Source organism: Myripristis murdjan, chromosome 24 (genome assembly GCF_902150065.1).
Source record: "Myripristis murdjan chromosome 24, fMyrMur1.1, whole genome shotgun sequence".
NCBI lineage: Eukaryota > Metazoa > Chordata > Actinopteri > Holocentriformes > Holocentridae > Myripristis > Myripristis murdjan.
The window spans coordinates 14,586,987-14,614,506 of NC_044003.1; the positions used below are offsets into that span (position 1 = coordinate 14,586,987).

At 41.4% G+C, this 27,520-nt stretch overlaps 1 protein-coding gene across 2 annotated transcripts in view; it reads right to left on the reverse strand.

Annotated features, from left to right (window-relative positions):
* Positions 1 to 27,520, reverse strand: part of dnmt3aa (DNA (cytosine-5-)-methyltransferase 3 alpha a) — a 46,893-nt gene that overhangs the window by 9,669 nt on the left and 9,704 nt on the right. The window contains exons 4-20 of one of the 2 annotated variants that reach the window (XM_030047089.1): positions 23,285 to 23,402; positions 22,679 to 22,716; positions 22,381 to 22,497; positions 8,719 to 8,922; positions 8,267 to 8,425; positions 7,539 to 7,646; positions 6,888 to 7,035; positions 6,064 to 6,207; positions 4,902 to 4,946; positions 4,515 to 4,594; positions 4,147 to 4,259; positions 3,020 to 3,203; positions 2,424 to 2,508; positions 1,876 to 2,021; positions 1,497 to 1,587; positions 683 to 831; positions 1 to 40 (exon numbers count right to left, since the gene is read on the reverse strand). The exon at positions 1 to 40 is cut by the window's left edge and continues 46 nt beyond it. In XM_030047089.1, the coding sequence (XP_029902949.1) occupies positions 1 to 40; positions 683 to 831; positions 1,497 to 1,587; positions 1,876 to 2,021; positions 2,424 to 2,508; positions 3,020 to 3,203; positions 4,147 to 4,259; positions 4,515 to 4,594; positions 4,902 to 4,946; positions 6,064 to 6,207; positions 6,888 to 7,035; positions 7,539 to 7,646; positions 8,267 to 8,425; positions 8,719 to 8,922; positions 22,381 to 22,497; positions 22,679 to 22,716; positions 23,285 to 23,402 (1,969 nt within the window). Of the gene's footprint in view, positions 41 to 682; positions 832 to 1,496; positions 1,588 to 1,875; positions 2,022 to 2,423; positions 2,509 to 3,019; positions 3,204 to 4,146; positions 4,260 to 4,514; positions 4,595 to 4,901; positions 4,947 to 6,063; positions 6,208 to 6,887; positions 7,036 to 7,538; positions 7,647 to 8,266; positions 8,426 to 8,718; positions 8,923 to 22,380; positions 22,498 to 22,678; positions 22,717 to 23,284; positions 23,403 to 26,062; positions 26,068 to 27,520 lie in introns of those variants that run through there. The other variant, XM_030047090.1, reaches the window with a different exon arrangement.

Below are 27,520 nucleotides of genomic sequence, written 5' to 3' on the forward strand. Positions count from 1 at the left end.
CAGCAGAAACCTCCTTGGCATCAATCATCACGGGGTTACACTGCAGAGGCACAGCAGGGTTACCTTCCCGCTCGACCTGACACTTGATCTTTCTTTACTTAGTTAGTGACACAAAAGATTTGGGTTGCATCCTTAAACATCACTACATGGACCATGGCACCACCTTAGGTCTGAAAGGTAATTTTTAATTTGAGTCATGACAGGTGAAATCCTGTGGCCACAAGAGGGCAGCAAAGTGTTAATATTTATATTTCTTCTCTCTTGACCCTGTCATCATCACTCTCAACTTTTTTTGTCTGTTGTATTAGTGTGTTCGTTAATCTGAATGTGTGTGGATCGTTTCACTGCTGTTGTGTTTGTTTAGTGTGTATATACTGTATTTCTGTGTGTGTGTGTGTGTGTGTTGCTACACTTGTGAGGACCAACTATTGTGAAACCACCGTTCTTGTGAGGACATTTTGGTCCTCACAAAAGAAAAAAGCTGATTCTGGCTTACCGGTTAAGGTTAGGGTTAGGGTTAGAATTAGGGTTAGGGTACGGATTAGGGTTAGGCATAATTTGATTAGGGCTGCAATTAGGGAAATGCAGCAGAGAATGAATGTAAGTCAATACAGTGTCCTCACAAGTACAGCAAAACCAAAGTGTGTGTGTGTGTGTGTGTGTGTGTGTGTGTTCATCCAACCTCCAGAAAGCGGGAGATGTCTCGTTTGTCACTGACTCCCATGGCGACCACATTCTCAAACAGCCAGAAGAACGGGCGCTCGTCGCCTGGTTTGGGCCGAGCCTCGTGCAGCAGCCGGTAAAACTCAAAAAACAACCGGCCGGTTCCCTCTGAGGGGGGAGGGACCAACAAACAGGAAGCACAAGTTCAGCATTCATACGTTTTGGGTTAATTTTAAAATCATGGGATTGTATTTTTCAAATTTTCAAAATGCCCCCGTTCCCTACAGATATGGAAAAGAAGAATTAGAAGCTGTGGCCAATCATTGTTCTTTTATCCCATTAATACTCATTTGCTTTGTATTTTTTTTTTATTTTTTTCTCAATGGATACACCTGTATTTCTTACTTAAATTTAAATTCATTTTGTATTTATTTTGTATTTTTGGTTAATTGTTCTTTAAATAAATGTTATGATGTATTTTATTTTTATTTCTTTAATTCCTTACCTCTTTATTTTATTTTATTTTATTTTAATTTATTTTATTCTACTTTATTTGACTATTGGCTGAAACATGTTGATGCAGAAGGCACAAACTAGCTCTTTCTTTAAGTGTCTGATTGTTTTTGAGTGTGAAAGCCACTTCCTCCATTGGCCATTTTAAGTCACTGCAGTTTTCCCATCACAGAGTAATGAAGTGTGCTGTTAACAAGCAGACTGTTTGCCCTATGATTTGAAATTTGTGGACATTTTTCAGAAAACAAGCCTTTGCATCAGGAAACAGCTACGCTCTGGACAGACCAGTAACCTCAGTGATTCGTCGACTCTCGTCTTACCGTAGAGGCCTTTCCGTGCAGGGTTGACTATGGAGAGGTCGTTGCAGGGGCTTCCTCCTATCACCAGGTCAAACGGCCCCCACTCTTGGATCTAACAAACAAAACACGAGACAAGTCAACACCAGCACACAAAGAGAAGGAGTTTGATGAAGAAGGATAGTAAAAAGAGTCACATGATCCCACTGGAAGGACAACAACTTCTGCTACGTTTCAAAGCCCTGATGACCGTCTGTCCACCAAACAATTCGCTTTTGGAAAACTAATGTGGAACGACCTATATGCATCACAGCTAAGTGAAAATAAAAACCCCAGAGGACTGCAGATTTTACACTTTAAATGTGTCGTGAGTAGCTCAGGTTGAGTCGAGAGCATGACTTACATGTTTGCGGGTTACGTTACGCACGTCGCCCACATACATGATGCGTCCCTCGTGTCGGACGATGCCAACGGTGATGGAGTCTTCACACACTTCCGACGCCACGTACCTGTCCACTTGGATGCCTAAATCCCTCAGTACTAACAGACCTGAGCACAAACACACACACACACACACACACACACACACCCTTAGGTGATTTTGGCTATGAGAGCATTTATTTAAAAAAAAATCATTACCTTTAAGCACTTAATCTAGTATAAAATTTAACTACAGGGGTGGGATAATTCCACTTGTTTCCAATACAGTTTCACTTAAAGCATTTTATCTATTTTATCTATCAAGCATCTATCTATCTATCTATCTATCTATCTATCTATCCCAAGTATTTACCCGTCATTTTTATTTTTGTGAATCAGTAAAACATGACTCAATGCACAGTCCATGGCGTGACAACTAATGTTTGATCATTTCCCCACACAGCTGACACACAGTATGAGCACATCCACACCTACACACACACTCACACACACACGCACACATGCACACACCTGTGGCAATGCCGTCAAACAGAGAGAGCACTCTGATTGGTTGCCTCTTCTCCGCTGCGACTGGAGGATACAACTTGGCTGGCTCCTGAGAGAGAAGAGAGAGAGAGCTGGATTACAGTGTAGTGATCGTAAAAGATGCCCTGTTCTCTTCAGCCTCGGGTCTCGACCTTCTAACGTAGTCGTTCTCACTTCAGCATGTTGTTAAATCCTGTTTTTTTGGCCTCTGCTCTCCGATCACTGGAGCCTCTCCCACATTATATCTGTGGGAGTTTTATTGAAATATGACTCGTGTTGTCAGTATTGACCTGAGAATTTAGTGCATTTGTTTGTCTTTGTGAGGAGGTTTGTACGCTGCACTGCTTAGGAAGGCAAGTGGAGGAAGATTTTTTTCCTCCTTCTCGGATTCATCATTCACTTTCATGCCAGCAGGGGATGCCGACTTGCATCCTACACCTTAAAGTACACAGTGTACTAACATTTTTTTAAAGTGTTGTGTCAGTTTCTATTTAAAATTGATACTTATAAATAATGTAGTAATAAGGATAAGAGGAAGAGGGAGAAGATTAAGCAGGGCAACGACAAGAATCTCGGCTTACAAACTCCTGTTCGTGGTTGTTGGCGAAGAAGTGCTGCAGCCGGCAGGGCCAATCATCCCGTCTCCGTAGTAACCCATAGGTGTTCTGGGAACCACACATGTAGCAGTTCCAGGGGTCTTCTTTGATGGCAGCCGCCGCCGAGCCAGCACCAACCAGCAGGTCCACGCACTCCACGCAGAAACACCTGCACACACAGACGGAAGCTCAAGGGATTTACACATATCTCTTATGCTTATTGTTTGTTTGTTTTTTCGGTGTAAATAAAAGTCATTCTGGATAAGAACATCTCCAAAAAGCCACATTCTAAAGTTCATATCATGTCGTGACAAGAGGTGAACTTTATGTAATTTAATGGTATTTATACTGCCCCACAAAGGCAAAAAGGAGTAATGAGTAATCCCAGATATTAGAGCGTTTTTGCTGGCCAGTGTTTTAGGCAGGATATTGGAAGCATGGCACTTTCAGTTTTTAATATTTTATTACCCCTGAGCTCAGAGTTGACATTTGACCCTTTTTTGCTTACTTTACTTTGTCTTCACTCTGTCTACAAACTAACAAGGAAACAGGAAAAAGGAAAAGGCAGTGACTTTTATCTGATCTCTCACTTGGTTGTCGATCTAAAGGTAAACCTTATTTACTTGTGATAAAATACTGTAGCAATGTAAATCCAAGGTCGAAGCAATATCATAGGTTCATAAATACCAATAAAACTGTTTCACTGGTCACTGTGCTGCACTGTATTATGTTGTGAATGAAAAAGGAACATCTCAAATTTCAAAAGGAGCGCAGTTGTGTGGTTTAACAGGAACTTCATTGTTTGTAGTGAAACAGAGGCAGAGAACCATAGTCACTGAAGTTACTACTTTTTGTCTTGGCTTCTATAGACACTACAGATGCTCCCTCCTGTTTGCCCACAATATGAAGCAGGCTTTCTGTTCCAAAAATGAAAATAACTCATTTTCAGCTAAAAATGAAGGCACCGGCTTTTGCCTTTGCACGGCAGTATAGGTTGATCTAAATCCAAGTCACGTGATTTGAGTTTTAAAATAAACACACAAGATGCAGTCGCGTCTGTTTGCCATTGGCTCATCATCATCATCCCAGACTCTGTCCAACGCTCTACTGACCTACAGCAGTTGTTGTTGCCACACATGAGCACTTCCCTGCCTCCACAGCAGATGGTGCAGTAGGACTGGTATCCGTCGTCGTCATACTGGTAGGCACACTCCAGGAAACAGTTCTGCCATGGGACAACACAGGGTGAAGAGCAGGAAGTGTGTGTGTGTGTGTGTGTGTGTGTGTTTTTTACGATTACTGGTAAAAAGTAGGGGTGGAACAATAAATCCATGATGTAATATATCACGATATGCCATGCAAACCCTGACCCTCCGATTTAAGCGGGGTTATGGTTAAGGTATGTGTACTCAGGCACACTCATAAATATGTCTCATTATGTCAGTTCATTCATTTGGTCCTAGTGGGTTTAGTATCTTACCTTACAGCTCTGGCACATAGCACCTACGAAGAGAGGATGCTCCAGAGAGACGTTGAGACTCCCGCAGGAGATACAGATGTCTGCACACACAGACAGCACAAACATATGTTCAGACTGCTCATTTTAACACGTTCCTTAGACCTCTGACTGCATTGTTTGTCTACAAATTAAAAAAAAAAAATCTGTGCCATTGTACAAACTGACCGTACCGTATCTATGGGTTGTTGTTAAATACAAATAACCTAATGACTAGTTCACCTGATGCTAAGATATCTGTTTAACAAAACACACTTTCTAGCCAGTAGTCCGTTTTCAGAGCAAAAAAAGGACAATAAACACAGTAAAGTTTTCTCAGTGTCATGCTGTTATCATCTCAGAAATCTTTACCTTCTATGTTCCTGGTCTTCTTTTTAATCTCAGATATGAGTCTCTCTGAAAAGAACACAGAAAGAGAGGCCTTGTCATTTTGTAAGCAGATGCAGCAACACCCAAAGTCTGCATATTAAAAGTGACTTTGGGCTTGTTTTCCTGTAAAGTCACTTTCAAATATTGGTAGTCACGAGTTGCATTTTTTTGGGCTTGCTCCTTATATGTCTAACGTTAAATAAAGCCTGACTGAGCTCCGTCTAAGTGGTCAAATTTTGCTGTCTGTCTGCTCTCAGAACCATGCATGCACTCACCAACATTAAAATCCAGAAATTATCCAGATTATTTTATTTAAACGCTTGATAGTTTGTCCTGTTGCACGATCCGTCCACTACTCCACCCCAAACCCCCCCCAACCCCCCCCACACACACATACACACAGCTGACAGTCAGAGAGTGAGACATTTTAAATCAAAATCGTGTGATTTATGGAGCTTCTTTAGCTAGTTTGCGAACAATGCCAGGGACAAAATAGGTGAAATACGTCAAAAAAAAAAAAATAAATAAATAAAAAATACAAGAAAGAGCAGGAGACAGAGTGTGGATTAAAATATTGGATTCAAACTCATGTAGAGGATGATTTAAAGGCAATGTGCAGATTCTGTAAGTGTGAAATGTGTATGAGTGAGTGTGTGTGTGTGTGTGTGAGACTTGTGCATAATTGCACAGCAGATGACAAGATTTTTTTTTCATATGTTAACTAATGACCAGTCAAAGGCCCACGGTGTGAGTGGATTACTTTTTTAACGTTTGTTTTTTTGGTATTTCTGCTTTATTGACAGTCACAGTAGAGAGAGAGAGAGAGAGAGAGAGAGAGAGAGAGAGAGAGAGGGGATGACATGCAGCAAATGGCCTGAGGTCAGATTCGATCCCAGGACGCTGCGATCAGCCTGAACAAGTGGTAACAAGTGGACAACAAATTATCCGGTGAGCGACCAGGGCACTCCGAACAGGACAGAACTACACAAGTACAAACACCACAAGATACTTTGTTTTGTGTGAAGCTCATTATATGCAACTTCTTAACATCTTAACTCCCTTACTTTTATTCATTCATTTATTTTGTACTCAAAAACTGATCGGTGGTGGTACAGAGCCCGCTGTGTGTGTCGTGTGTTTTTACCTCTGGTCCCTTCGTCGATCACCTCTCTGATCTTTCCTTTATCGGCGGAGTTCTTGCGGGGTTTCTTGGCAGGTGGAGGTGTGTATGCTGCCTCAGGCTCCGCCCACATCTCGGGGTACACCTCCTTATATGGGTTTTGTTCCTCTGTGGGAGACGGGCATAGAATCAGCATCTGTTGTTGTTTTTTTTGTGTGCAGCAAATGGGAATGTATTTTAGCTGGACTGAGGCCATTTGGATGGCTTGGATGAAGTTGATGATGATGATGTAGTGATGATAAGATTGAGATCAGGTTCAACATAACCTTCGGCGAACCAAAAACAAAAAAATTTGACGTTGGGATCACATTACATAAGTCATAATGTTTTGAGGGTTTTTTTGTGATGAATATTGTTTCATCTATTTGAAACAAAGTCTTGTGGAAAACCCTAAACTCCTACATACAGTATTTTTTTCCATCTGAAAGCCGAGGTGGATGATATTTTTGAGCAGGAAGCTCACAGTATATACTGTCTTTGCCATATAATGTCAATGCAGCAACTACTGTCCTAAATTTAGAAGTATATTTCTCTGTAGCACAGTGGAGAACACCGTGTACTGTTCCTCCTGCATGGCTTCATTTCATTGTCTTTTTCATAAGGGTTTCAGACTGAGGTGACAACGGGTGTGCACAGAAAAGTGTGACAGGCAAAGTGATGTAAAGCAAATGTATGAGCGTGTGCGTGTGAAAAAAAGTCGTCTTAGATTATTGTCCTAAGAAATTACTCATTGTCTGTGTGTGTGTGTGTGTGTGTGTGTGTGTGTGTGTGTGTGTGTGTGTGCATACCCTCTGGAGGGTCCAGTGCTTGTGGGCCACTGGGTAGAAAACCCGTCATGGCCCACTCTATCATCTGTCTGGTCTGAAGCTCCACCCCGTCTGCATCATCGCTCGCATCACATGACGGGACGGGTCTACCTGCCCGGATACTTGCCACCTTGGCAGACAAACACACGCACACACACACACACACACATACACACACAAGATAAGTGTTATTGTGTTGTATTTTGGTTCCATCCCTGGGTAACTGTCAACATAAAAGAGGACTGCTGGACCCCCTAAAACTACATCCATGTGAGTATGAGACTAACCACATGTTGATATTTTTTATGTCTGGATAAAGCAAGATGGAAACATGACAACACAACAGATTCACAAATGCAAAATACCCACAGGCAGCAAGGCAGATCTCTGATTTGTGTTACATAAGTTTAAGGAAAAAAGAGAGGAGTGACTAAAATATTACCTCTGCACTGGTACATTTACTTTTGGGGCATTTATCTGCAAATGTTATCCAGAACAACTTAAAACAGCTCCAACGGTAGAGTTAACTTCAAATACTAGATCACCACTAAATCTGAACACTAAAACGTACAGGAAACCTTGCAACGGCTGACATGATGGAGTTGAATGGAGCATCAGTGGTGGGTTTGTTACCTGCAAAGCCTCGAAAATGGCTTTCCGGTACATTGACTGTTTGTTGTAGGTGGGTTGGTGGAAGGCAGACGAGAAGGAGCTCAGAGGCATCAGCTTCTCCACACAAACCTGTAAACATGGTCAAGACGACACAGAAATCATGAGAGGAAAAAAAGGCAAACAGAAAATTGTCAACAAAACAAAGCTCACTGCCTTCTTTATTGGGGTAACTACTGGCAACAGAATAAGCTGCGTTCGAGCATAAATGGCAGGAGCTTCTCTCCTTCTGTGACTGCTTAGGTGCACTAAAAAGTATCCATCTCAACAAATCATTTAGGTATGCTCCACAAGCCTGAAAATTCCTGAAAATCATGAAACTATACTGGAAAAAAATAAACTGTAGCGCTTCTTTGGATGGATTTTTCACTTGTTTACAAAAAACTAGACTGAATATTTCATATGGGACTTTGTAATTTGTACAGTTTTTCTGGTGTGTAGCTAGCTGTAGCTAGCTTTACACGTCCATATATCCACTTTCTCTGTAGCTGTTGAAAAACTTTATGGGAAATATCGGAAATAGCAAACTGAAGGAGAACTATATGAGGCATCACGTCTGGAATGTATTGAATATCACAGATTGATGATACGTAACAGCAGTAAGAGCATCCAAGAGGAGATTTGTCCTTTCCTATGGACTGAACCCCATAAAATGCATTTAATTCAGTTAGGGGGGGGTTCTTCTTTCTCACCACAGAGAACTTTCCATCTCCAAACCACATGACCCATCGGGTTCCATCTGCAGCTCGACTCCGGCCGCTCATCCACCAGGAGACAATCCTGCCGGGCCACCAAGAGAAACCACGCAGCTTTCCAAACACCAGAGTACCGATGCCAAAACCCCTATCATCCTGTTAGCACACACAGCCACAGAGTGGCACGCAAGTCAGTACGGGCAAGAGTCCAGTGACACCCTGCACTAAAAGCAGATGAAGGTAACTGCAAAGAAATGGTCATGACTAGAAGAAAATGTTGGTCTTTCAAGTCATAATTACACATGGAAAACTTCTGAGTGAGTATCAATACAGTCAAACTTGTGGCATAAACAATAGTGGCCGAGGCCCTGTCAAAATATTTCATGTTTGCAAATGGAAAATCACCGTAAATCCTTGAAAAATGAGAACTGGGTTCTTGCCTGTTTTACCTGGTACTCCACCTCACTGGGTGTGGCCTGTTCTCCCCTGGCAACAGGCTCTGGCGTCATGGCAGCTGTCGGAGAGGCGGGGTCTGTGTGCTGCTGAGCAGGAGGAGGGGCGGGGCTTGCTGGCTCCTCCTCTTTCTGAAAGTCTCCCTCTGATAGGTCGTCCATCATGTTAATCTCAGCCTCGCGGTAAGCCCGCCTCTCTGCCTGTGGAGGAGGCAGAGGCTGATGTTAGTCAACAGGCAACAAAACAAACGGCAGCATCTAACAATTTAGCGCAATTTCCAAGGAGTGATGAACTGAAAATACTCGCCTGGCGAGGCTCACTTTTACCGGCCAAAATAACAAATATGTACAGGGTGTCCACAAAGTCTCTTTACAATTTAAAAAATCTATTACAAAAAGCAATTGATGAGATATGTTAATCAGATTTGTTCTATGTACTCAGTGGTTATCAGAGTTTTTAATCACATTGCATTTGTGTATTTCAGCAAAAGATCACTGATACCATTGCCACCATTGATGAGGCTATGCTACAGCAAACATGGCAAGAAATTGAGTACTCTAATGGTGCCCATATAGAGGTGTATTAAATGAGGCAAAAAAAAAAACAAAAAACTTCAATATCTACTCCTCATTTTGTAATAATTTCCACAGATTTGTCTATTCATTTGCTTTTGTAATAAATTTGTTAAATTGTAAAGAGACTTTATGGACGCCCTGTATTTTTCATAGAAATATGCCAACCTATTTGTTTCAGTGTTTATTACACCTCCACTGAGAGGACAGTTTCCCGTGTTACTGTATTGTGATCAGCCTCTAAAACAGGACAAAGACCATAAAAGGACACTAAAACTATCCATTAAAAATTATACTACTATTACTAATACTAGTACTTCCACTACTATTACCAGTATTACACTGCTACAGCTACTATTAATAAAACATCCATGCCTAACGATGTAGAATCCAATCAAAACATCTCATTAATATCAATTCATATTAAGAGCTTCCCACAATCAGTGTAATATTGATCAGTTCTACAATAACCGTGTAATCAATCCCTCTGCATTAAATCCATCATATCAGTGGTGGACGACAATGACTGTTTGATTTCTGTCTAGTCATAAGAGATCAATATCAGCCCCATCTATCGTCAAACTATCATATCAGTCTACTTGCTTATTATGAGCCACTTATTGGCAAGATTTCAATGCGGATTTCAACACCCAAGGAAACTGACACAATATTAATAGACGACACAATCACATTACTGTAAGAAAAATAAGTGAGATTATGTTTTTTGTTTTTTTTGTTTTTTTTTAGGACTTGATAGCAAAGTGGGCAAAGTACTATTAAAAAGATAATCTACAAGCCCAGAAGTCTCAAAATATTCAACAGCAATGGCAAGCCTTGGTAAGCTACATGGATTTTGTGTCTGACTTGCCAGTACCTGTCAAAGGCAATATTTCCCCATGTGTATCTCCTCAGAAAGCTGCCTGTGTGACTGTGTATCATGACCTTTACGCTTTATTCCTACTGGTCTAAAGGCGACCAGTGGTCCTCAAAGAGGTCCCATAACTTTTGTTTTATGTGGGTCTTTCCAGTTGATGTGGTGACTGCTCTACATCAAGGCCTTAAGTGCCCTGGGCTGTTGGAACAATCCTTTAATTGTTCCTCTAAACAGGAAGTGAGTGGGGAGAAAGGGGGGAAGGGGGCGGGGGCAGTTCAATGGGTTCAGCTGAGGAAAGGAGGGAGAGACAGGGGAAGAAGACAGACAGAGAGAGAGAGAGAGAGAAAGAGAGAGAGAAAGAGAGAGTAAATAGAATTACGTGTGCAATTATATTATGAAATTGAGGAACAGAATACAGACAGACAGAAAGAAAGAAGAGCACGTGTGAGGAAAAGAGAACCAGTCAGAAACAAACAGAGAGAGACAGGATACACAAGCTTCAGTATATTCTGCACAATTAACATAAATAAAAAATGTCTGTTTTGCTCTTCCCTGTCACCGCTGACACAATTAATATAATAGTAATTTAAGCGATATTCAGTGCATGAAAGCGTTCACATTTGCTGCTCCAAGCTCTTGGTGTCTGGTAGCTCTTTTCTAGAAAAAAAAAGCTTCTTACATACAAAAAGTGATGTGTTTTACATTTGTAGTTTGCGTGGAATAAACAGAAGAAGAGCCGGGCAGTTAGCCTGAGCAGCGACAGCCAACATGGATGAACAAAGACAAGAAAAGAGCGTCACCTACAGACACGCAATCTGTCCCAATGCTGAATTCGGGTGGACTGACAGGTAAAACATAACAATGAGTTCATGATTACCAGTTAGAAAGATGTCAGTCAGCGCCCTGATGTAAAGCTCTGTGACTTTTCACAGGTCACAGCCCCTCTGACAAGATCCCAAAACAAGGGGGCTATGAAAACATTCTTCGTTCTTGGATTGTTCATGTTGTTTTTCAGTCTGGCGTCCGCTGCAGTTGGGGATGAAACCCATCCAATGCACCGGATTTCAAAAATACATTCCTGTGTATTCTTGTAAAGTGATCCATTTGTAAAGTTCCCCGATATTCTATGGCTTCCCCAGAGAATTTACAGAATTCCCTCGCTTTTCCAAGCTGGAATTCACCTCTGTTTAAATTCCTCGATATTCCAGAAATTTCACGAGAGAATACCATGTGTACATTTATACTGCGTGTGTGGAGAAAAAAAAGTTAAAACCGTCTTGAGAGAATGACAGGGTTGGAAAGCAAGACAGACTAAAAAGAAGAAAGAAGGTAAGAAAGAAACAAACAGGCAAACAAAAAGGAAGAAAGAAAGAAAGGAAGGAAGGAAGAAAGAAAGAAAGAAAGAAAGAAAGAAAGAAAGAAAGAAAGAAAGAAAAGCTGCCATAAATTCTTGTGGGAGAGACAGTAAAAGTGAGAGTGTTCGCTCCTGACAGGTCTCTCCTCAGATCGACCTCGGGGTCAGAAAGTCACTCCTCCCTGCTCCTGTTGACCTCTGACCTCATAAACTCCTAATCAGCCTGTTACATGCATCATATACACAGACCACACACACAAACACATTGGCTAACACACACACACACACACTTTTTTCACATTACATGCATGCATCCACACGATGAATTGCAAGGGGAATTCCTCATGTTCTCACTCATTTCCAAAACCTTTGTCGCTAACGTTTTCAAACTGTAGTGTGCTGGATAACTTTCCAATTCTGTACAATTTGTCTCCCTCTTCTGGCAGTAAATTAAATACTGCTTTAAAAAATTACAATTAAATATTTCCAGCAGAAATTCTTGAGTGTGGCTGATATAAAATGCGCCACTAAAAGTCAGATGTGCACCAGCGCAGGAATGTGGCCACAGACAGCAGCTTTGTAATGGTGGCAATACTGCAAAATGTACACAGTTTTAAATTTATTTTACCTTAGACTGAACATAGCAAACTGTACTGTACTCGACAGGACCAGGATGCAGGCTGACTGCAAAAAGATTTCTGGTCACTGTTGCTCTTTGATTTTATCTTATTCTGGATCCAACACCCAACAAGCACCTGGTGGTATAAATTCTAGTGTGCAGGGCTGTGACTTTAGTTCAAAATAGGAAAATGGCATTCAAAAATCAACGTTTAGTTTTTATAAGAATCAAACTCACCCTATTTCTCGTATAAAATTATACAGTGGCTTAGCCCTCCAGCAAGAGACCTTTCTGTTCATCTGAGCAACAACAGATTGCAAAAAAAAAAAAAAAAAAAAAAAAAAAAAAAAAAAATCTGTGGAAGTATTGTGCATTCAGTAACTGGATGATAAGTCAATAATGTGGAGGCTTATTCCAGGTAAAAAAAAAAAAAAAAAAAAAAATTAATAATAAAAAAAGGCTAACAATGGTAACATTACCAGAGCCACCACCGCTCAACCTTGGAGGTTTAGTGAGAGGTGATTCACAGATGACTCAGGTGCTGCCAGAAACCAGCTTCAATCTGACGCTGCTAAGAGGATCAAGTTCTGCTCATCATGTCAGCTTAACAACAAGAATCAGCAAAGAAACCTTTGTGCCTTTATTAGGACCTACACTGAGTAGATAACAGTGATTTCTATTAAGAGATCAGTTGCACTATTTTTGTGCAACTGATTAAAAATTGTATACGAGAATACCTAAAGTGATATGTGACATGGTAAGGTGACTTCATTATTTTGGCTGGTACAAAATAAGTCCATCTACCTGCCTCCTTGGCAGGAAGCCAAACGGTTAATTTTGGACCCTGATCCTATTACTAGTTGCTGCTGCAAGGACCCAATTTCCTCAGTGGATCATTCAAGTTTCATCACATCTCATCTCAACTTCCTCGATTATGAAGGAAACTTTATTATCTTGTGAGCATATGGACCAATTAACCTTGGACCTGTTGCTAAGCAATATCAGCCGAAATTCTGCTTACCGGATGAAACTGTCTTTGTTGCCTGGCAACATTAACTGATTGAACACCCCATCAGGAGGCTTTTGCTGCCTACAGGGTGACTCACTGAGGATGGTGGAGTGTGGACTCTTCTACTTGGTGAGTGGATTCTAATAAATCAAAAGTCAGCTGCATGCAACGCAAACAGGCAACCTTTAAATCAGTATAACTGGCCATTCTGTATTAGACAGGATGACATGAAAATTCACAATCGCAATCAATAATGACCACATTATCGAAGTTTAGTATCGTAGTGATATTATTCTTATTTCCCCTGTGGTGCTTACAAAAAAAAAAAAAAAAAAATGAGTCATGTCATACTTTCAACCACGGTTCACTGAAAAAACACTTGTATGCAGGACATGACAACTATTTGATGCTGACTGTGCTTGATGCTAGAAAGCATGTACCACTTTTCAAAAACAAGCTATTAAAACTGTTATTATGATCATCAAAATTTTAAATGGTATAACCAACCATCAGATATTTTATCATACAGTAAAATAGCAAGTAAGTAATTGATCTTCTCCTGTTGTGGATGTGCTTTGTGGATCCATATTTCAACAGAGAGTGTTCATATATATTGCATATATGGTAGAGTTATCCCTTACATTTGGCATTAAACTTATACTGAATGAGTATAAATCTATTTATTGGACACATTTTTGTTACCTCTGCCAGTGAACTTGGATGGAGGTTATATTTTCACGCCGCTGTGTTGGCTCGCCTGTTAGCAGGTTCTTTCAAGAAGTTATGAATGCATCTGCACAAAGCACTGCAGAAAAGTTGTTCATGCAGTGAAGAACTGTGTAACTTTTCCAAATTGGCCAAAGGGGAGTGAGGCGGTCGGTTGGGATTCCCACAAATCATCAAATTTTGTGCGCCTATCAGCAGACATAAGAAAAGGCCAAACCTCCTTGATTGGCCAAATCAAACAACATGGAGTGCTAGTGGAGAGCTAATTTCTGGTTTAGAAAACAGAAAATAATCCCCCTGCCAACGTTTCCCAAACTTGGTATAGTGGAGGAGCAGCAGAAAGAGCAGCGTGCTGGCTGAGGTTCTCGTGTTGTGATCATCAGCTGAAATGCTGAGGAATGTCAATGAATTGCACGGGAAAATCTTGTGTCCCCATTTTGGTACAGTCATGAATATGTGTGCAGCTCCTGACGTAGGCAATGGAGCATGGAAGAAACTCTCTCATTCTCTCTCTCTCTCTTTCTCTCTCTCTCTCTCCCTCTGGTACTGGCACTCTCATTTAAGGGATTAAAGTAAAATCTACATAAATTATTTTCTCTGTAAGTGAAGCTAATGTTCTGATGAAGTTTTTTTCCCCCAATGTTTATGCAATTAGTCAACGTCACATAGCCTCAATGCCAGTGGAAATCTTGTGAAGTTGCCATAATTTTATAACCATCAGCTTCACCTCAGCTTATAATTATGTCTCGATTATAAATACTGACAATGACAGTCATAGTCCAGTTACTCATAAATATTTGTAATTACACGGTGATCATTTAAGCTGCATTAACCACCATGTATTCTACTTCATTTAGCAAAAGCGCAACACTGCCCCCGATGGCCAAAAGAGTGTACTGCACTCTTTTTCCTGTCTCACAGCAGGAAACCCCCCAGTTTGGCTTTCTCTCTCTTTTAGTCCTTGCCCATAAGGCTGCAGTACTACATTTACATGTGCATTGGTTTTTATCACATATTCTAGAGAGCTGTGTTGGAAATGATGCCCAGTATGTTCAACTCTGGTACAGATGTTTTTATTACAAAGTTGATGTGGGAAAAGTGTTTTGCTGCTCGGTATTCTCACAGACAACTCAATGATGCTAACTTGTTAAACTGTTTAATGATTTTTCTATCGCTATGCTGACCCCAAATTGATACTTTGACCTTATTTTAGACCTTTTTTTTTAAATTTTACTCAAGGTGGGAAAAAATGTGGCCACTTTAGCACTGGATGTCCGGATCTCTTTATACTTCTGGATTTCTGTAATAGCACTGTAAAATTAAGTATATCATTACAGGAATTCAAAACTGATACATAATCAGAAAGCTATAAATGCTTGCACCTCCACACTTCAAATCAAAAGCCTGGAAGAACTTTGGCTTTTGAGAGGGTAAAGATGAGGTAGACGCGAGTTGTTGGTGTATGCAACTGTAAGTCGACCAACTTTCAGCCGATACTGATGATATTAGGGTGAGATTACACAAGAACTCACATTTTTTCGTTTTCCCGGTCAGTGCCTAGCTTCAGTTCTGCAGTAAATGTCAGAAGATCAAAGTAAATTTGACTGAGATGCTTCATGTAATCCAAGTAATCCAAGATTGCACAATATCGTAAAATTGAATCTCAATAATTACAGAATCACACTACATATCGAATCAGCACCCGAGTATCGTGAGTCGTATTGTATCGGCGAGACCCTGCTGATTCCCATCCCAAGTACAGCACGGGACTTTGGGAAAAAAAGCAGGCATGCATGTTTTTTAGGTGAGGGGGAAATAAAAGCTGAGCAAAGGCAGAAAGAGAAAGAGAAGGAGAGGCTGTAATGTTGTGAGTTACGACTTTGAACTTAGATGAACCCCGTGGCCTGGTCAGTGTTTTCACTCCTTGCCCCACCCCCTTGACCTGTCACCCCTCACCCTGCGACCTATCCAATGAGCCGTCTCTCAAGCCACGCCCCCTTTATGACCGTGACCGACCCTGACCTCGAGATGAACTCATCTCTGCTCAGCATGCAAACAGATTCCCACAAACACACGCACACACACGTTACAATTCCCACACAGAAACATGTAAATCACAGCGAGCGGGGCACTTCAGACCCTCAACTGTGGCACATTGTCAATAGGCAGCATAGAAAGTGAGTGAGGTTTCATTAGCATTGATCGCAGCCATGGGACACGTTAAAGACAAACAATCAACGGTTGTCCATGGAGCTATGCTGAGGACTCTTCTAATGAGATGGATCCAGCAATGGCTGTCTGATGGCTGTTAAAGAACAATACCTCCGCCTCAGAGCTGATAGGAGTTAATACTGCAGGTCAATGCCTTTCGTGCTCTCGGCCATTATCGAGATATTAGGTGGCCATTTGCTCACCATTCCAGAGTAGTGGAAAAGTGGAAAATGCATGCTAAATGCTCCTCCAAAAACCCATGAAAAATCACCTGTCTGTGAAATCTCTTCCTCAGATGTTTTACTAATGAGGTCTCTCATGTGCTGCAGCTGATGACGGAGAGGCAGCCTGGATGTGTTTTCACACCACTTGGCTTCAAGCCAGCATAAAGGCTTCAATATAAAAAAAAAAAAAAAAAAAAAAAAAAAAAAACATCAGCTTAGCAAAATAAAACGCAGAACTAAACCCAACTTTGTGCTAATAGAAGCAGCTTGTACCACTTCCTTAAGAAAAAAAAAAAAAACACTTAACTCTAGAGCAAATGTATGTCCTCACATACTTAGATTCACATGTGCATAGATGCAAAAGAAAAACAAATCACTTACAGACTGGACACGGCAGCTCTGCAACTGAAACCGCTCCTCTCTTGCTCTCTTCCTCTCTCTCATTTTCTTCACCTCTCTTTCTTTCTTTCTTTCTTTCTTTCTTTCTGTCTTTCACCTCCTCCTCCTCTTCCTCCTACAGTTTCCTCTCTCTGGCTCCTCGGCTAAACTCGCCCTCAAGCCTTCTTACCCTCTCTCTCCGGTGATTGGCCAGCAGTGAAGTGTGTGATTTACACCGAGACGGCTCCTTCACCCAACAGATGTTTAGATGAACCCCCCACGACACACACACACACACACACACACACACACACACAAAAACCCAGCCACCCCCAACCACAATCCCTCGCCCCTCAAATCCTATCTTCATCACCCTTAAACTCCTCTGGCTACCAGACATAACTCTACACCTCTACTCCCAGTGTGTGTGCGTGTATGTGTGTGTGTATGTGTGTGTGTGTGTGTATGTGTGCATGTGTGTTAAGGTCAAGGGTTAGGTAAGCCTCAGAGTTGACAAGGCAATAGGAGGTGTTAGGGTTGGGACCTCACATATGCACGCGCGCACACACACGCACACACACACACATACAATCACACATTGGCCAAACTTGGTCTTATGTCTCTATCTGTCTGCAGTTGGTTCAAATTCTGTTCAGTGTCCTTGTCAAGAGTTGTGATTTAAAGACTAAAACCGTGTTCAGTCCTGAACCCCTAATGGAGATACTACCCCGAACAAATGTGTTTCTCTCTCTGCCCCAAATAGACACATTTCTTATTGACTATACTGACAAAAGTGTTCTCTGACACTTTCGTCGGCGCCTCTTTCATCGTTTCATCTTATGTCTTTCCAAGTATACTGCCGCCTTACGTTACAGACGACAGCCCAGATTTATGGCCGGGAAAATAAAGCAATGTGGCAATAATTCACCTCACATAAACTCTAATGCTACTGCTTGCTATAAATGACTATAGTAGGGCAGTTACAATAGCTCTGATGGCCACAATCCATCACTCAAAGCCCATTGTACCACTCCACGAAAAGAAAACACAATTGGGCTGTGCCCAGTTTCAGCTAACTGAGTAACCACAATAGCTTGCTCCCTCGACGGATACTATAACAGTGGGTGAAATAAATATATAAAAAAGTCAAATTTTGGTAAGTAAAATGTTTAGCTTGGAGAGTGCAGAGGTAGGGGGTGGGGTCATCAAAGTTCATGCTTTTGCTCTGCTTCCCCTCCTGAGTAGTGAGTAGGCAAAAACAGAAAATAAAATTTAAAAAAAATCATGAAAAATTGTCGAAACATAATGCAGCTGTGTGGAATAATTTTGGATTAATGCCAGATGACAGGAGACTCTCGATTAAGCCATCTGTCGTCACTGTTTTTTTTTTGTTTTTGTTTTTTTTTAATGTGTGCACAATTTGGAGACAGTTCAAATCTTTGAGGCCATGATTAACCGGCTACAGCAGCTCTGTAACTCGCGGAGCCCTAAATACACTGCATGGACGATGTAGGTCCCCCTGGGTCCAAGTTTCTTCAAAATCAGACCGGTGGTGCGGCAGTCACGTCGAGTCAAAGATAGACATTTTGACCTTTAATTGTAGCACCCCCTTCAGGCCAAGCAGGGAACTGGTTTTGAATGGCAAAATACAGTGTAAACATGAATTTTTCCCTCTGGGTTTCATGTAAATCACGCCACCAGCGTCTGAAATATCAGAGCGTCGTGGCGGCTAGGTTGGTAGTAGCTGCTAAAATACTGAAAAGCTGTCGGTTTGGTATGTAGCACGGAGAAAAAGGCAGAATAGTGTGGCCACACCCTTACAGTATATATGCCGACTCCACATTATTTTTGTGGGCCGTAACTTTAGACCTGAAGTGAAAAGGAGCCAATTTTTTCTCTCCCGAAACGGAAAAGAGTTCATAGAGTTACCAGGTTTCTTTCAGACACCAGAGATATGGGGTATGAGGGAGTGTGTGTATGTGTGTGTGTGTGTGTGTGTGTGTGTCAGTGGAGTGGCGGCGGGTGGGGGCAACAGCTGGCTGCAGTTCAACTGACTGACAAGAGTAAACACACACACACACACACACACACACACACACACACACAGAGGGAGAGGCAGAAACCTGGAACTGATTAACCTCTGTCTGTGTCACTCTGATTTTACCCCCAGCTCTCTCTCTCTCTCTCGCTCTCTCTCTCTCTAACTTTCTGTCGTTTTATCTCTCTCTCACTTTGTCAATCTCCCACTCTCTTACCTTGCTCTACTTCATCTTAATCTTTCTTTTTCCCTTTTCTTGACATACTCCTCTCTCCCTCGATTGCCTCCTTTCCCCACTTCATTCCTGTCCTCCCCTTTGCTTCCTCCCTCTTTTCCTTTTCACTTCTGTTTCCCTCTCTCCTTCATTCTCCTTGCTTCCTCTTTTCTGTCTTACTTTGTTTTTTTGTTTGTCTTTTACTTCTCGCTTTCTTTTTTCCTCTCTTAGTCGGCCAATTCTTTTATTGCTCCTCTTCCCCTTCTTTTTTCCTTCCATTACTTTCCATTTCTCCCGTATCTTTCTTCCTCTCTTTGTCTTCGGACCTTTCATCCTCGCTTTCTTGTTGCCTTTCTTTCCTGGGTTCATTTTTCGTCCTCCCTCCTTTTCTTTCCCTTTCACTTTCTTTTTCCTCCTTTATCTCTTGTTTTTATTCGTGTTTTATTCCCTCCTCCACTCTTTCCTTCCTTCCTTTTTTCTTACCTTTACTTGTTTTCCTCCTTCAGTCTTTCCTTGCTTTTTGGCCTCCCTTCATGTTTTCTTTTTTCCTCTCTTTCCCTCTTCAGTACATTTGTTTAACACATACCTTGAGGATAAAAACATGCCTTTCCCCCTTTCTGTCCCCACATACGCACACTCATGTGCATGTATACACACACACACACACACACACACAACAGTTCTTCTGTGGTTGAGCGTGAAAAGGTGATGGAGACAGTTGGTGAGAAGACGGTGTTGACAGGAAACGGCACACACTCATACCTCGTTCTACCGCTCTCTCCCTCTCTCTCTCTCTCTCTCTGTCTCTCTCTCCGTCTGTCACTGACATGCATGCATGCAGCATTTTCCCTGCAGCTTCAAGACAAGCTGGAATCTATTTGGCCAACTGTATTTTGAGTGTGTTTACATACTGTATGGACTGTGCATGGAGAAAATATATGCTTGTTTGGAACTTTTTTTCGCCCACTGTAATTCAAGATAAAGGCCCATTATACTCCAGGGTTCACAAAAACTAGAAAAAGGAATGCATGGATACACATGATTATAGCGGTACATGTAACAGCATTTAAACAGACTGAGAGTTTTACAGCACAGCACAAATAAAAACACGTACATGCACTGAATGGAAATGTGTCAGCACATTTTATATTCTGAATGCTGGATGTGGATGTCGTATGCTAGCCAAGGCAACACCGAATCAACAAACAACATGGCAGCTATTAATAGAGTCTGAGGCCAATCATAAAATCAATCATTCTCTGTGACATTTTGCTCAATCGTCAGTAAAGCGCAGGCCAAATAATCCCAAATCTGTGCATGGTAAGCAAGTAATAAACATAAAACTTCTCTTCAGGCCCTTATGGCCCTGGCTGATTGCAGCAATATACAAAGGTTTTTGGGAGATTGTCTAGTTCATTAAACACAGACACCAAATTCATTCATGTGTCCCAGGTAGATCGTTGGCTTTTCACTTTAGCATAAACTGTGTGTGCTAAAGTGCTGGCTTGTGTTATTAAATGTAAATTATGACCTTTTAGTGATAAAAAGTTGAGTGCCTTTTATTACAATGGCCCGTATATTGTTAAACTTTTAATGTCATTAACTCAGCGTAGTCGCAGTTATTTCTGGATCCATTTCAGACAACTCATCACGCATTCATCTGCATCAGTGCTTTTGAGCCGCGCACGGTCTCACATCACCCACGGCGCCGACTTTCTGTGGAAACGGGGAAAAGTAGTCCCTGCCAGTTTAAACGGAGGAGGACGTGCAAACTCCACAGGAGGGATCAGAGATTCAAGAGCAGGTCCCTCTTGCTGTGAGAATACAGTACGTACCACTGAGCCAGTCTGAATCACACATATGTCATATTTTATGTATATTTTTACAGTCGTGTCCATGAAGCTGCCAGACCTTTGCTGCATGATTTATGTTCTTAGTTTATGACCTCAGAGACGTTGCTAATGGCTTGCCTTCACTCAACATAGCACATGCTACAGCGTTAACATGGAGTCAGTGATTTACATGGGACACATGTATGATTTTGGGGTTTATGTTCTTATCAGTTCACTGGCCACCAACAGAGCGATCTCCTAAAAAACTTTTTGTATCGCTTCAAGGGTTATGAAATTTGTTGCATTAGGTCAAAGGTCAGGTATTCACTGACATACTGTAAAGCTGGGTTGTATTTAGTATGTGTAGAAGAGTTTGTTCACATCATTACAGGTGGGTTTTCTTCACACTGCTACTTGGAACATCCATTTAAAATGTCATAAAAAATGGCAGAATATTCACAGAAGCATTAATACAGAGATGAAAATGTATGTTTAAAAATTGTCACAAGGTTCCTGGATGGAGAGATATGACTTTGTCCCACATCTCTTTTCTTGGATTTAGTTTAGATTAGATTAGTCTTTATTGTTTCTCTTGAGAGAAATTCATCTTGGGCATTTGACAGAACACAGTTCAGTTGTGTAACAGCACACAACATATCCATATACAGTGGTCCCTCGTTAAATGCAGGAGTTACGTTCTAAAAATAACCCGCAATAGGCGAAATCCACAAAGTAGTCAGCTTTATTTTTTACAATTATTATAGATGTTTTAAGGCTGTAAAACCCCTCACTACACACTTTATACACTTTTCTCAGACAGGCATTAACATTTTCTCACTTTTCTCTCATGTTTAAACACTCTCAAAGTTGAAACCTTCGTAGAAAAATAAGTTAAAAAAAAAAGCATGCAAAATTGCACAAAAAAAAAATCCGTGAAACTGCGAGGCCACGAAAGGTGAACCGCATTATAGCGAGGGACAACTGTACACTCAAAATATGTATTTTAAAATATTAATTGAACTTTCTCTTCAATTATCAATGTATTACACTGAGATTTTGAATATTCCCTTGAATTTCTGAGGATGAAGTTTGAGTTTCTGTAGGTGGCGCTCTTTTCTTTGTCTGTTTAGCTATGTTGGGTATCGCTGTTCATACTAACTACCTAATTAGTCTGCTTATTCCAAACAATCAGGAAATGTAAAACGCACAGTGAGGCTTGAACACATCGAGTACAGAGAATGAAGCAATGGCAAAGTGCGCTTGTCAATCAAAAACTCAATCTGACGAAAGAAGTAAGTAAGATGAAGGAAAGTGCAGCCACACAAAGTCTCCATCTGCTGCTGCTCTGGCTGGCTATCAGCCGCTGTCGGCCTCTCTCTCACATACACACACACACACACTGTCACACACTCTCACACTCCCTCACAGCCCTGCGTGTGTGTATGCTGTCAATCAGCTGCTCTCTCTTGCCATAAACCCATGGACGGACAGAATTTTTTCAGCATGTAGAGAACGATGAAATCCCCTTTATGAGGTGAAAATATGACATATTGGAGTTATGATGTTCTCACTTGTCATCCCTGATATTTAGTCTTTGTCTCTCTCACCTCGATCTTCCAGCGACTGAGCCATTCATCTCTCTGTCGCCTGCTGATATAGTAGGGATCTCCAGCCTGGAAGGTCACTCTGGGAACTGGCCTCCTCCTCAGCCTCCCGCTCTCACCCTGTGTGTGCACACACACACACACACACACACACACACACACACACAAACTTACTATATGCTGCATTGCTGCCAACTCTATTTCAGTACATAACAGTAGTTGGCTTGGTTTTTTGGATGCAGAAGATAATCAGAGGTGGAAAAAAAACATGTACAGGAAGGAACACGCAGTGTTTCCTCACCTCTTTGGGGGAGTCACAGCTTCTGTCTTCGGCCTCATCTGCAAGAGCAGAAATGTAGGTAACAGGAAATGGCCCATTTGTATGCATTTAAGAAGAGGGCTAATTTGCAAGTAAAGCCATGGTTTTCATCACTCATCACCCCCAGCACCCCACCTCAACGTCTATATTCAAAGTTAAATACACCTTAAAGAGCTGGAATCTGGAAGGTATTTGGAAATCCGTAATTTGTGTATATTCACACATGGTCAGGAAGTCTTCAAGGTAAATACGTTTTCAGAACCTGGATCATAATTGCTCCAAATACAGGTCTGTTTAACATTGTGAGTGCAAACATCACAAATAGTGACATACATGAAAGTGAACATTTGATGAAGGCGCTGATGAAACGCTGGTTTGAAAGATTCTTTGAAGTCCAAATAAATCTCAGAATCAGATTTATGTGTTGGCGGTGACTTTTCTTTATTTGAGTAGCTGCTGTCAGTCCTTTTCTCAAAAATGTTTAACATTTTCAAGTGACTGGCGCTGGTACTCCCTCAACAATCACAGCCAATTGCAGCTGGAAAACTAACTAACATATTTAATAACAACAATGGATAAAAAGTATACCCTTATGCTTTTCGGGCTGCTCAAGTTTCCGACGCCCGCGCTTCCTGCGGGGCGAGGGGGAGGGCTCGGGCTCCTCGGGCGGGGTTGGGGGGGCGTTTGCACAAGGGTCGGGGGTCTCCTGGGAAAGAGCACAGTCTGGGTCTGAGAAAACAGCTGCTCGCCTTCGCCGCAACTTATCAAAGCCCTCTGCAGACATACTAATCACACACACACACACACATACATGCGTCGTAGAGCTCTTACACACACACACACGAACACACCTATTAGTCTGCCCTCGTTCATATGACGCAAAGCAGGTACGCCCAAGGGAGAGCGTCTGCATATGATCAGTGAAAATGAGCCAGCCAACCCGCACTAAAACACACACACACACACACACACACACACACACACACACACACACACACATGCAAAGTCATACACACATCTACGAGATAAGAAGGGGAGCAGCATTTTGTTGTCTGCAGCGGTAATGACAAGCAGTCCATTAAGGGGCACTTAGTATTAAATGATGCCAGCCACTCATAACATTAGGCTAACGTTGTCTTACCTCTACCAACATCAAATAATAATCCCAGAAAAACAAAAGCACCATAATCATGTTTAATTCTTATGTGTCTTTTTTGAGTAGAAACAATTTCCGGCCTACATCTCATGAATCCGGTGATTTATCCATTAGCTTAACAGAAGGTTTAACGATGCTGAACCCTAATCATGCGGCTGCTCTGAAGGGCTCGCAGGGGTTTTATGGGTGTGTCGCTAACAGGCTAACAGATTTTATAGGTGGGTAGTTATGAAGCGAGAGCAGAGGTGAATGCAGAGCTCAAAGGCTACGCTAATGCTAGCTAGCGCTAACAAGCCCACAAAGGCTGTAATGAGCAGGTGAGAAGGACTATAAAAGGCAGAGAACACAAAAGGTGAGTAAAATGGCCTCGGGAGAAACTGCACTGTGCCGACACACACTTCTGACACAGGGAACAGGGCAAGGTTTTCCTGAAATGGCATTTTTTTTTTCAATTTTTTTTTTAGCATAAACACAGAGCCACTGTTTCCATATTAACTTGCACAGTAAGCGACATGTGCACTCTAGCTGTGTAAAATGAGTGTGAATACCAATAAAATATGTGCAGCAAGCGTTGATACGTAGAATCAATGCATCTGCACCAACATTGACAGTCAATGTTGGACGGCTTTAAGAGATGACTGATACAAAAAGCCTGTAACGTCTCTCCAGTCTGCACACAGATGACAGCAAAACCCATTAGCTCTCAATATCCTCTTATCCTGTTCATTTTTTTTTTTTTTTTTACCAGCAGTGATACCTTGCATCACAGTGCTGTCAGCAGTTAGAGCTGGAGTTATTTTTACTTGAAGGAAAACTTGAGTAACACCTGTCTAACTATTAACCCTTAACACAAACCTGATTTAACTAAACAAATCTGGGTGGCACAACATATCATATTCCACACTACAGATACAAGTTAAAGGAAACAAATTGAGCCGCTTTATTTCACAGTCACAGTACAGAGATGCAGCAAATGTCCTGAGGTTGGATTTGAACCCAGGGCACTGTGATCAGGACGCAGCCTTAACACGGAGTACACGCTCTTACCCGGTGAGCTACCTTGAATTAGCTAGATTAACCAAGCACTCTGCAAAAATGAGCACATTTTATAAAATTGTGTACATTTTTTAATTAATCGCTTTGCTTCTCTTTGTTTTGTCTGCATGTCCCAGTGGTTTTTTTTTATATGTATATAATTTACATTGTACATCTTTTAAATTCTTGTTGTGATCTGGTGTAACCGCCTGGCCAGATTGGCCCGGAAGAGGCCTCCTCTCTCCTTGGTCCTTTTCAAGATTTATTACCTTTTTGCCGATTTCTTTATTGTTTTTTTTTTTTTCTCTTGCCCACAGTGAGGGTTCAAGCCATTGGGTGTCTGTTTTGTTTGTTTTTAAACTTGTGGGCCCGTAAAGCCCTTTGAAATGTTGATTTAGGGCTCTAAATAAACCTGAACTTGAATTTTAATCAGCTTATGAATTATGAAACTGTGCACACAAAAAAGTAAAAATGAACTAACCTAAAACTTTGGGTCCTCTGCAATAAAATTCATCACATCTAGTGCAACAGGTCTACCTTGTGCACATGCATTTGCATGTCATGCTCTTGATGTGGTGCATCATGACCTTTGTAACTCTTTTTTTTTTTGCCACAGTTTTCAACAGCAAAAGTCTGATCAGATGCTGGAAGGTCCCCTACACATGGCTGCTGTGAAACTCTGCAATGGTGTGGAACAAAATAATCTGACAAATCATTTCTGTTCTACTGAGCCCTTTTTTCACATCACACATACCGCACTGCCACTTGAAAAAAAAAAAAAAAAAGATCAGAGCCAGAAATACAAACTCTACACGTGAGAGAGAAGCAATATGTAGCACACATACAAGTATTCACACACAAACACACATAATCTAGTGGTTTATTTGAATACATCTCGTAGTTCACACACAAACATACACACACACTCACACCTGCCCCCCCCAGCCCTCCGCTTCCTCTCCCCTCAGCATTTCTGCGCTGACCTCTTCCTGTTTCTCATACACACGAGAGATGTGTAACCCTGATCTTGAATGAAGTAAGTGGAAAGTACCTGACTTATTCTTGAATTGACAGAGCTAAACCTGAGCCCCGGTCCATCAGAAGTGCAGTTTTTAGAATGGATGAAACCTTAATGATCCCCAGGGGGACACTGGGTGGCTGCAGCCGCACAGAACAGGATGCAGCTAACAATAAGACAATAGAGAGTACTGAAAATAATTTTTTAAAAAGCAGTCACCAAATCAAATATGTTGAAAATCATACAGTAAATGCATAAAGGTGTGGTGTGTTATCACTGACAAATGCACAGGTTGAAGCAAATGTGCAGCTGTTCACATCTGAGCAGAAACATATGCACCAGAAGTGTGTCCAGGCCTGCCGTAACGCTGTTGATACGATCAGACAATCAGCTGGGGGTGACATGTGCAAGCATACTGTATGTGCACAGAATATGCCTTTTAAAGTTATGTTCAGCGGTGGCTTGCTGGAGGCAGGTGTGCGTCTCCTCTAAACTATGTGCCTGGTGTTTTGGACATGGTGTGTTTTGGGGTGTTGCCCTGGGTGCTCACATTTAAACATGTCTCAACTTCAATAACGGTGCACTTTCTGTCAGGGCGAAAAAAAGAGCCTCTTACAATATCCAATCACTGTGTCGTGGATTACTTTATATGCAGAAACAGGGCTGGGTATCATCAGGATTTTCTCAGATCCAGTGCAGTTTGTGATAATTCTTGCCAGTGGTGGACAAACTACACAAGCAAAGTAAACATACTCAAATTTTACTCCACTACAAGTGAAAGTTGTTCAGCCAAATTTTTACTTGAGTTAAAGTACTGGAGTACTGGCTAATAAATACACTGACTTGCTTGTAGGGTTGTCGTCTGCACTTTGCTAACAAAATGGAAAAGATGCATTTTACTTTGAAAGCGGATGTCTTGCTTGCACTTCTTTCACAGAGCTGGATGACGCACTTCCGCGTTTACATCAAACCCTCTTGAGAGCGGGTTCTGTGATTGGCTTTCCTCCTGTGAGGAACACAGCGTGTGGCCAATCGCATTTTCAAAAGAAAACAATTCAACAGCTGACTTCAACGCTGTGCTTAAAAGCAACGAGTAACCACAGCCTTCATAGAAATGAAGTGTCAGAAGTACAATATTTGTCTTTGAAATGTACTGAAGTAAAAGTCAAGTCAAAGTTTCCAAAAAAAAAAAAAAAGACAATTGCTTCTCGAAAAATGTACTTAAGTAGTAAATGTACTTCACTACCGCCCACCACTGTTTCTTATCGATCCAATTCTTGATCAAATCCCTCAGTAAACAGGGGTAACAGACTACATGGAGCTTTAATAGAGAAAACTTTGTCTTATACCACTTTGTGTAAGAAAGACATTGCTGTGCAGAGTTACTTTTTTCTCAGAGTTCGTACTCAAAACAGCTAAGACGCATTTGACATAAAATAAAGCATCAACTCAAAGAACACAACAGCTTAACAAGCGAACACACTTGGATTAAATGGACCGACATTTGTTTTCACCACTTCTCGGTTGTTCAAGTGCATTCTACCTCTAATTACAATATTTCTGACAGCATTAGAAGGCAGTGTCGGCTTCCAACTATAGTGACAGTTTGCACGGT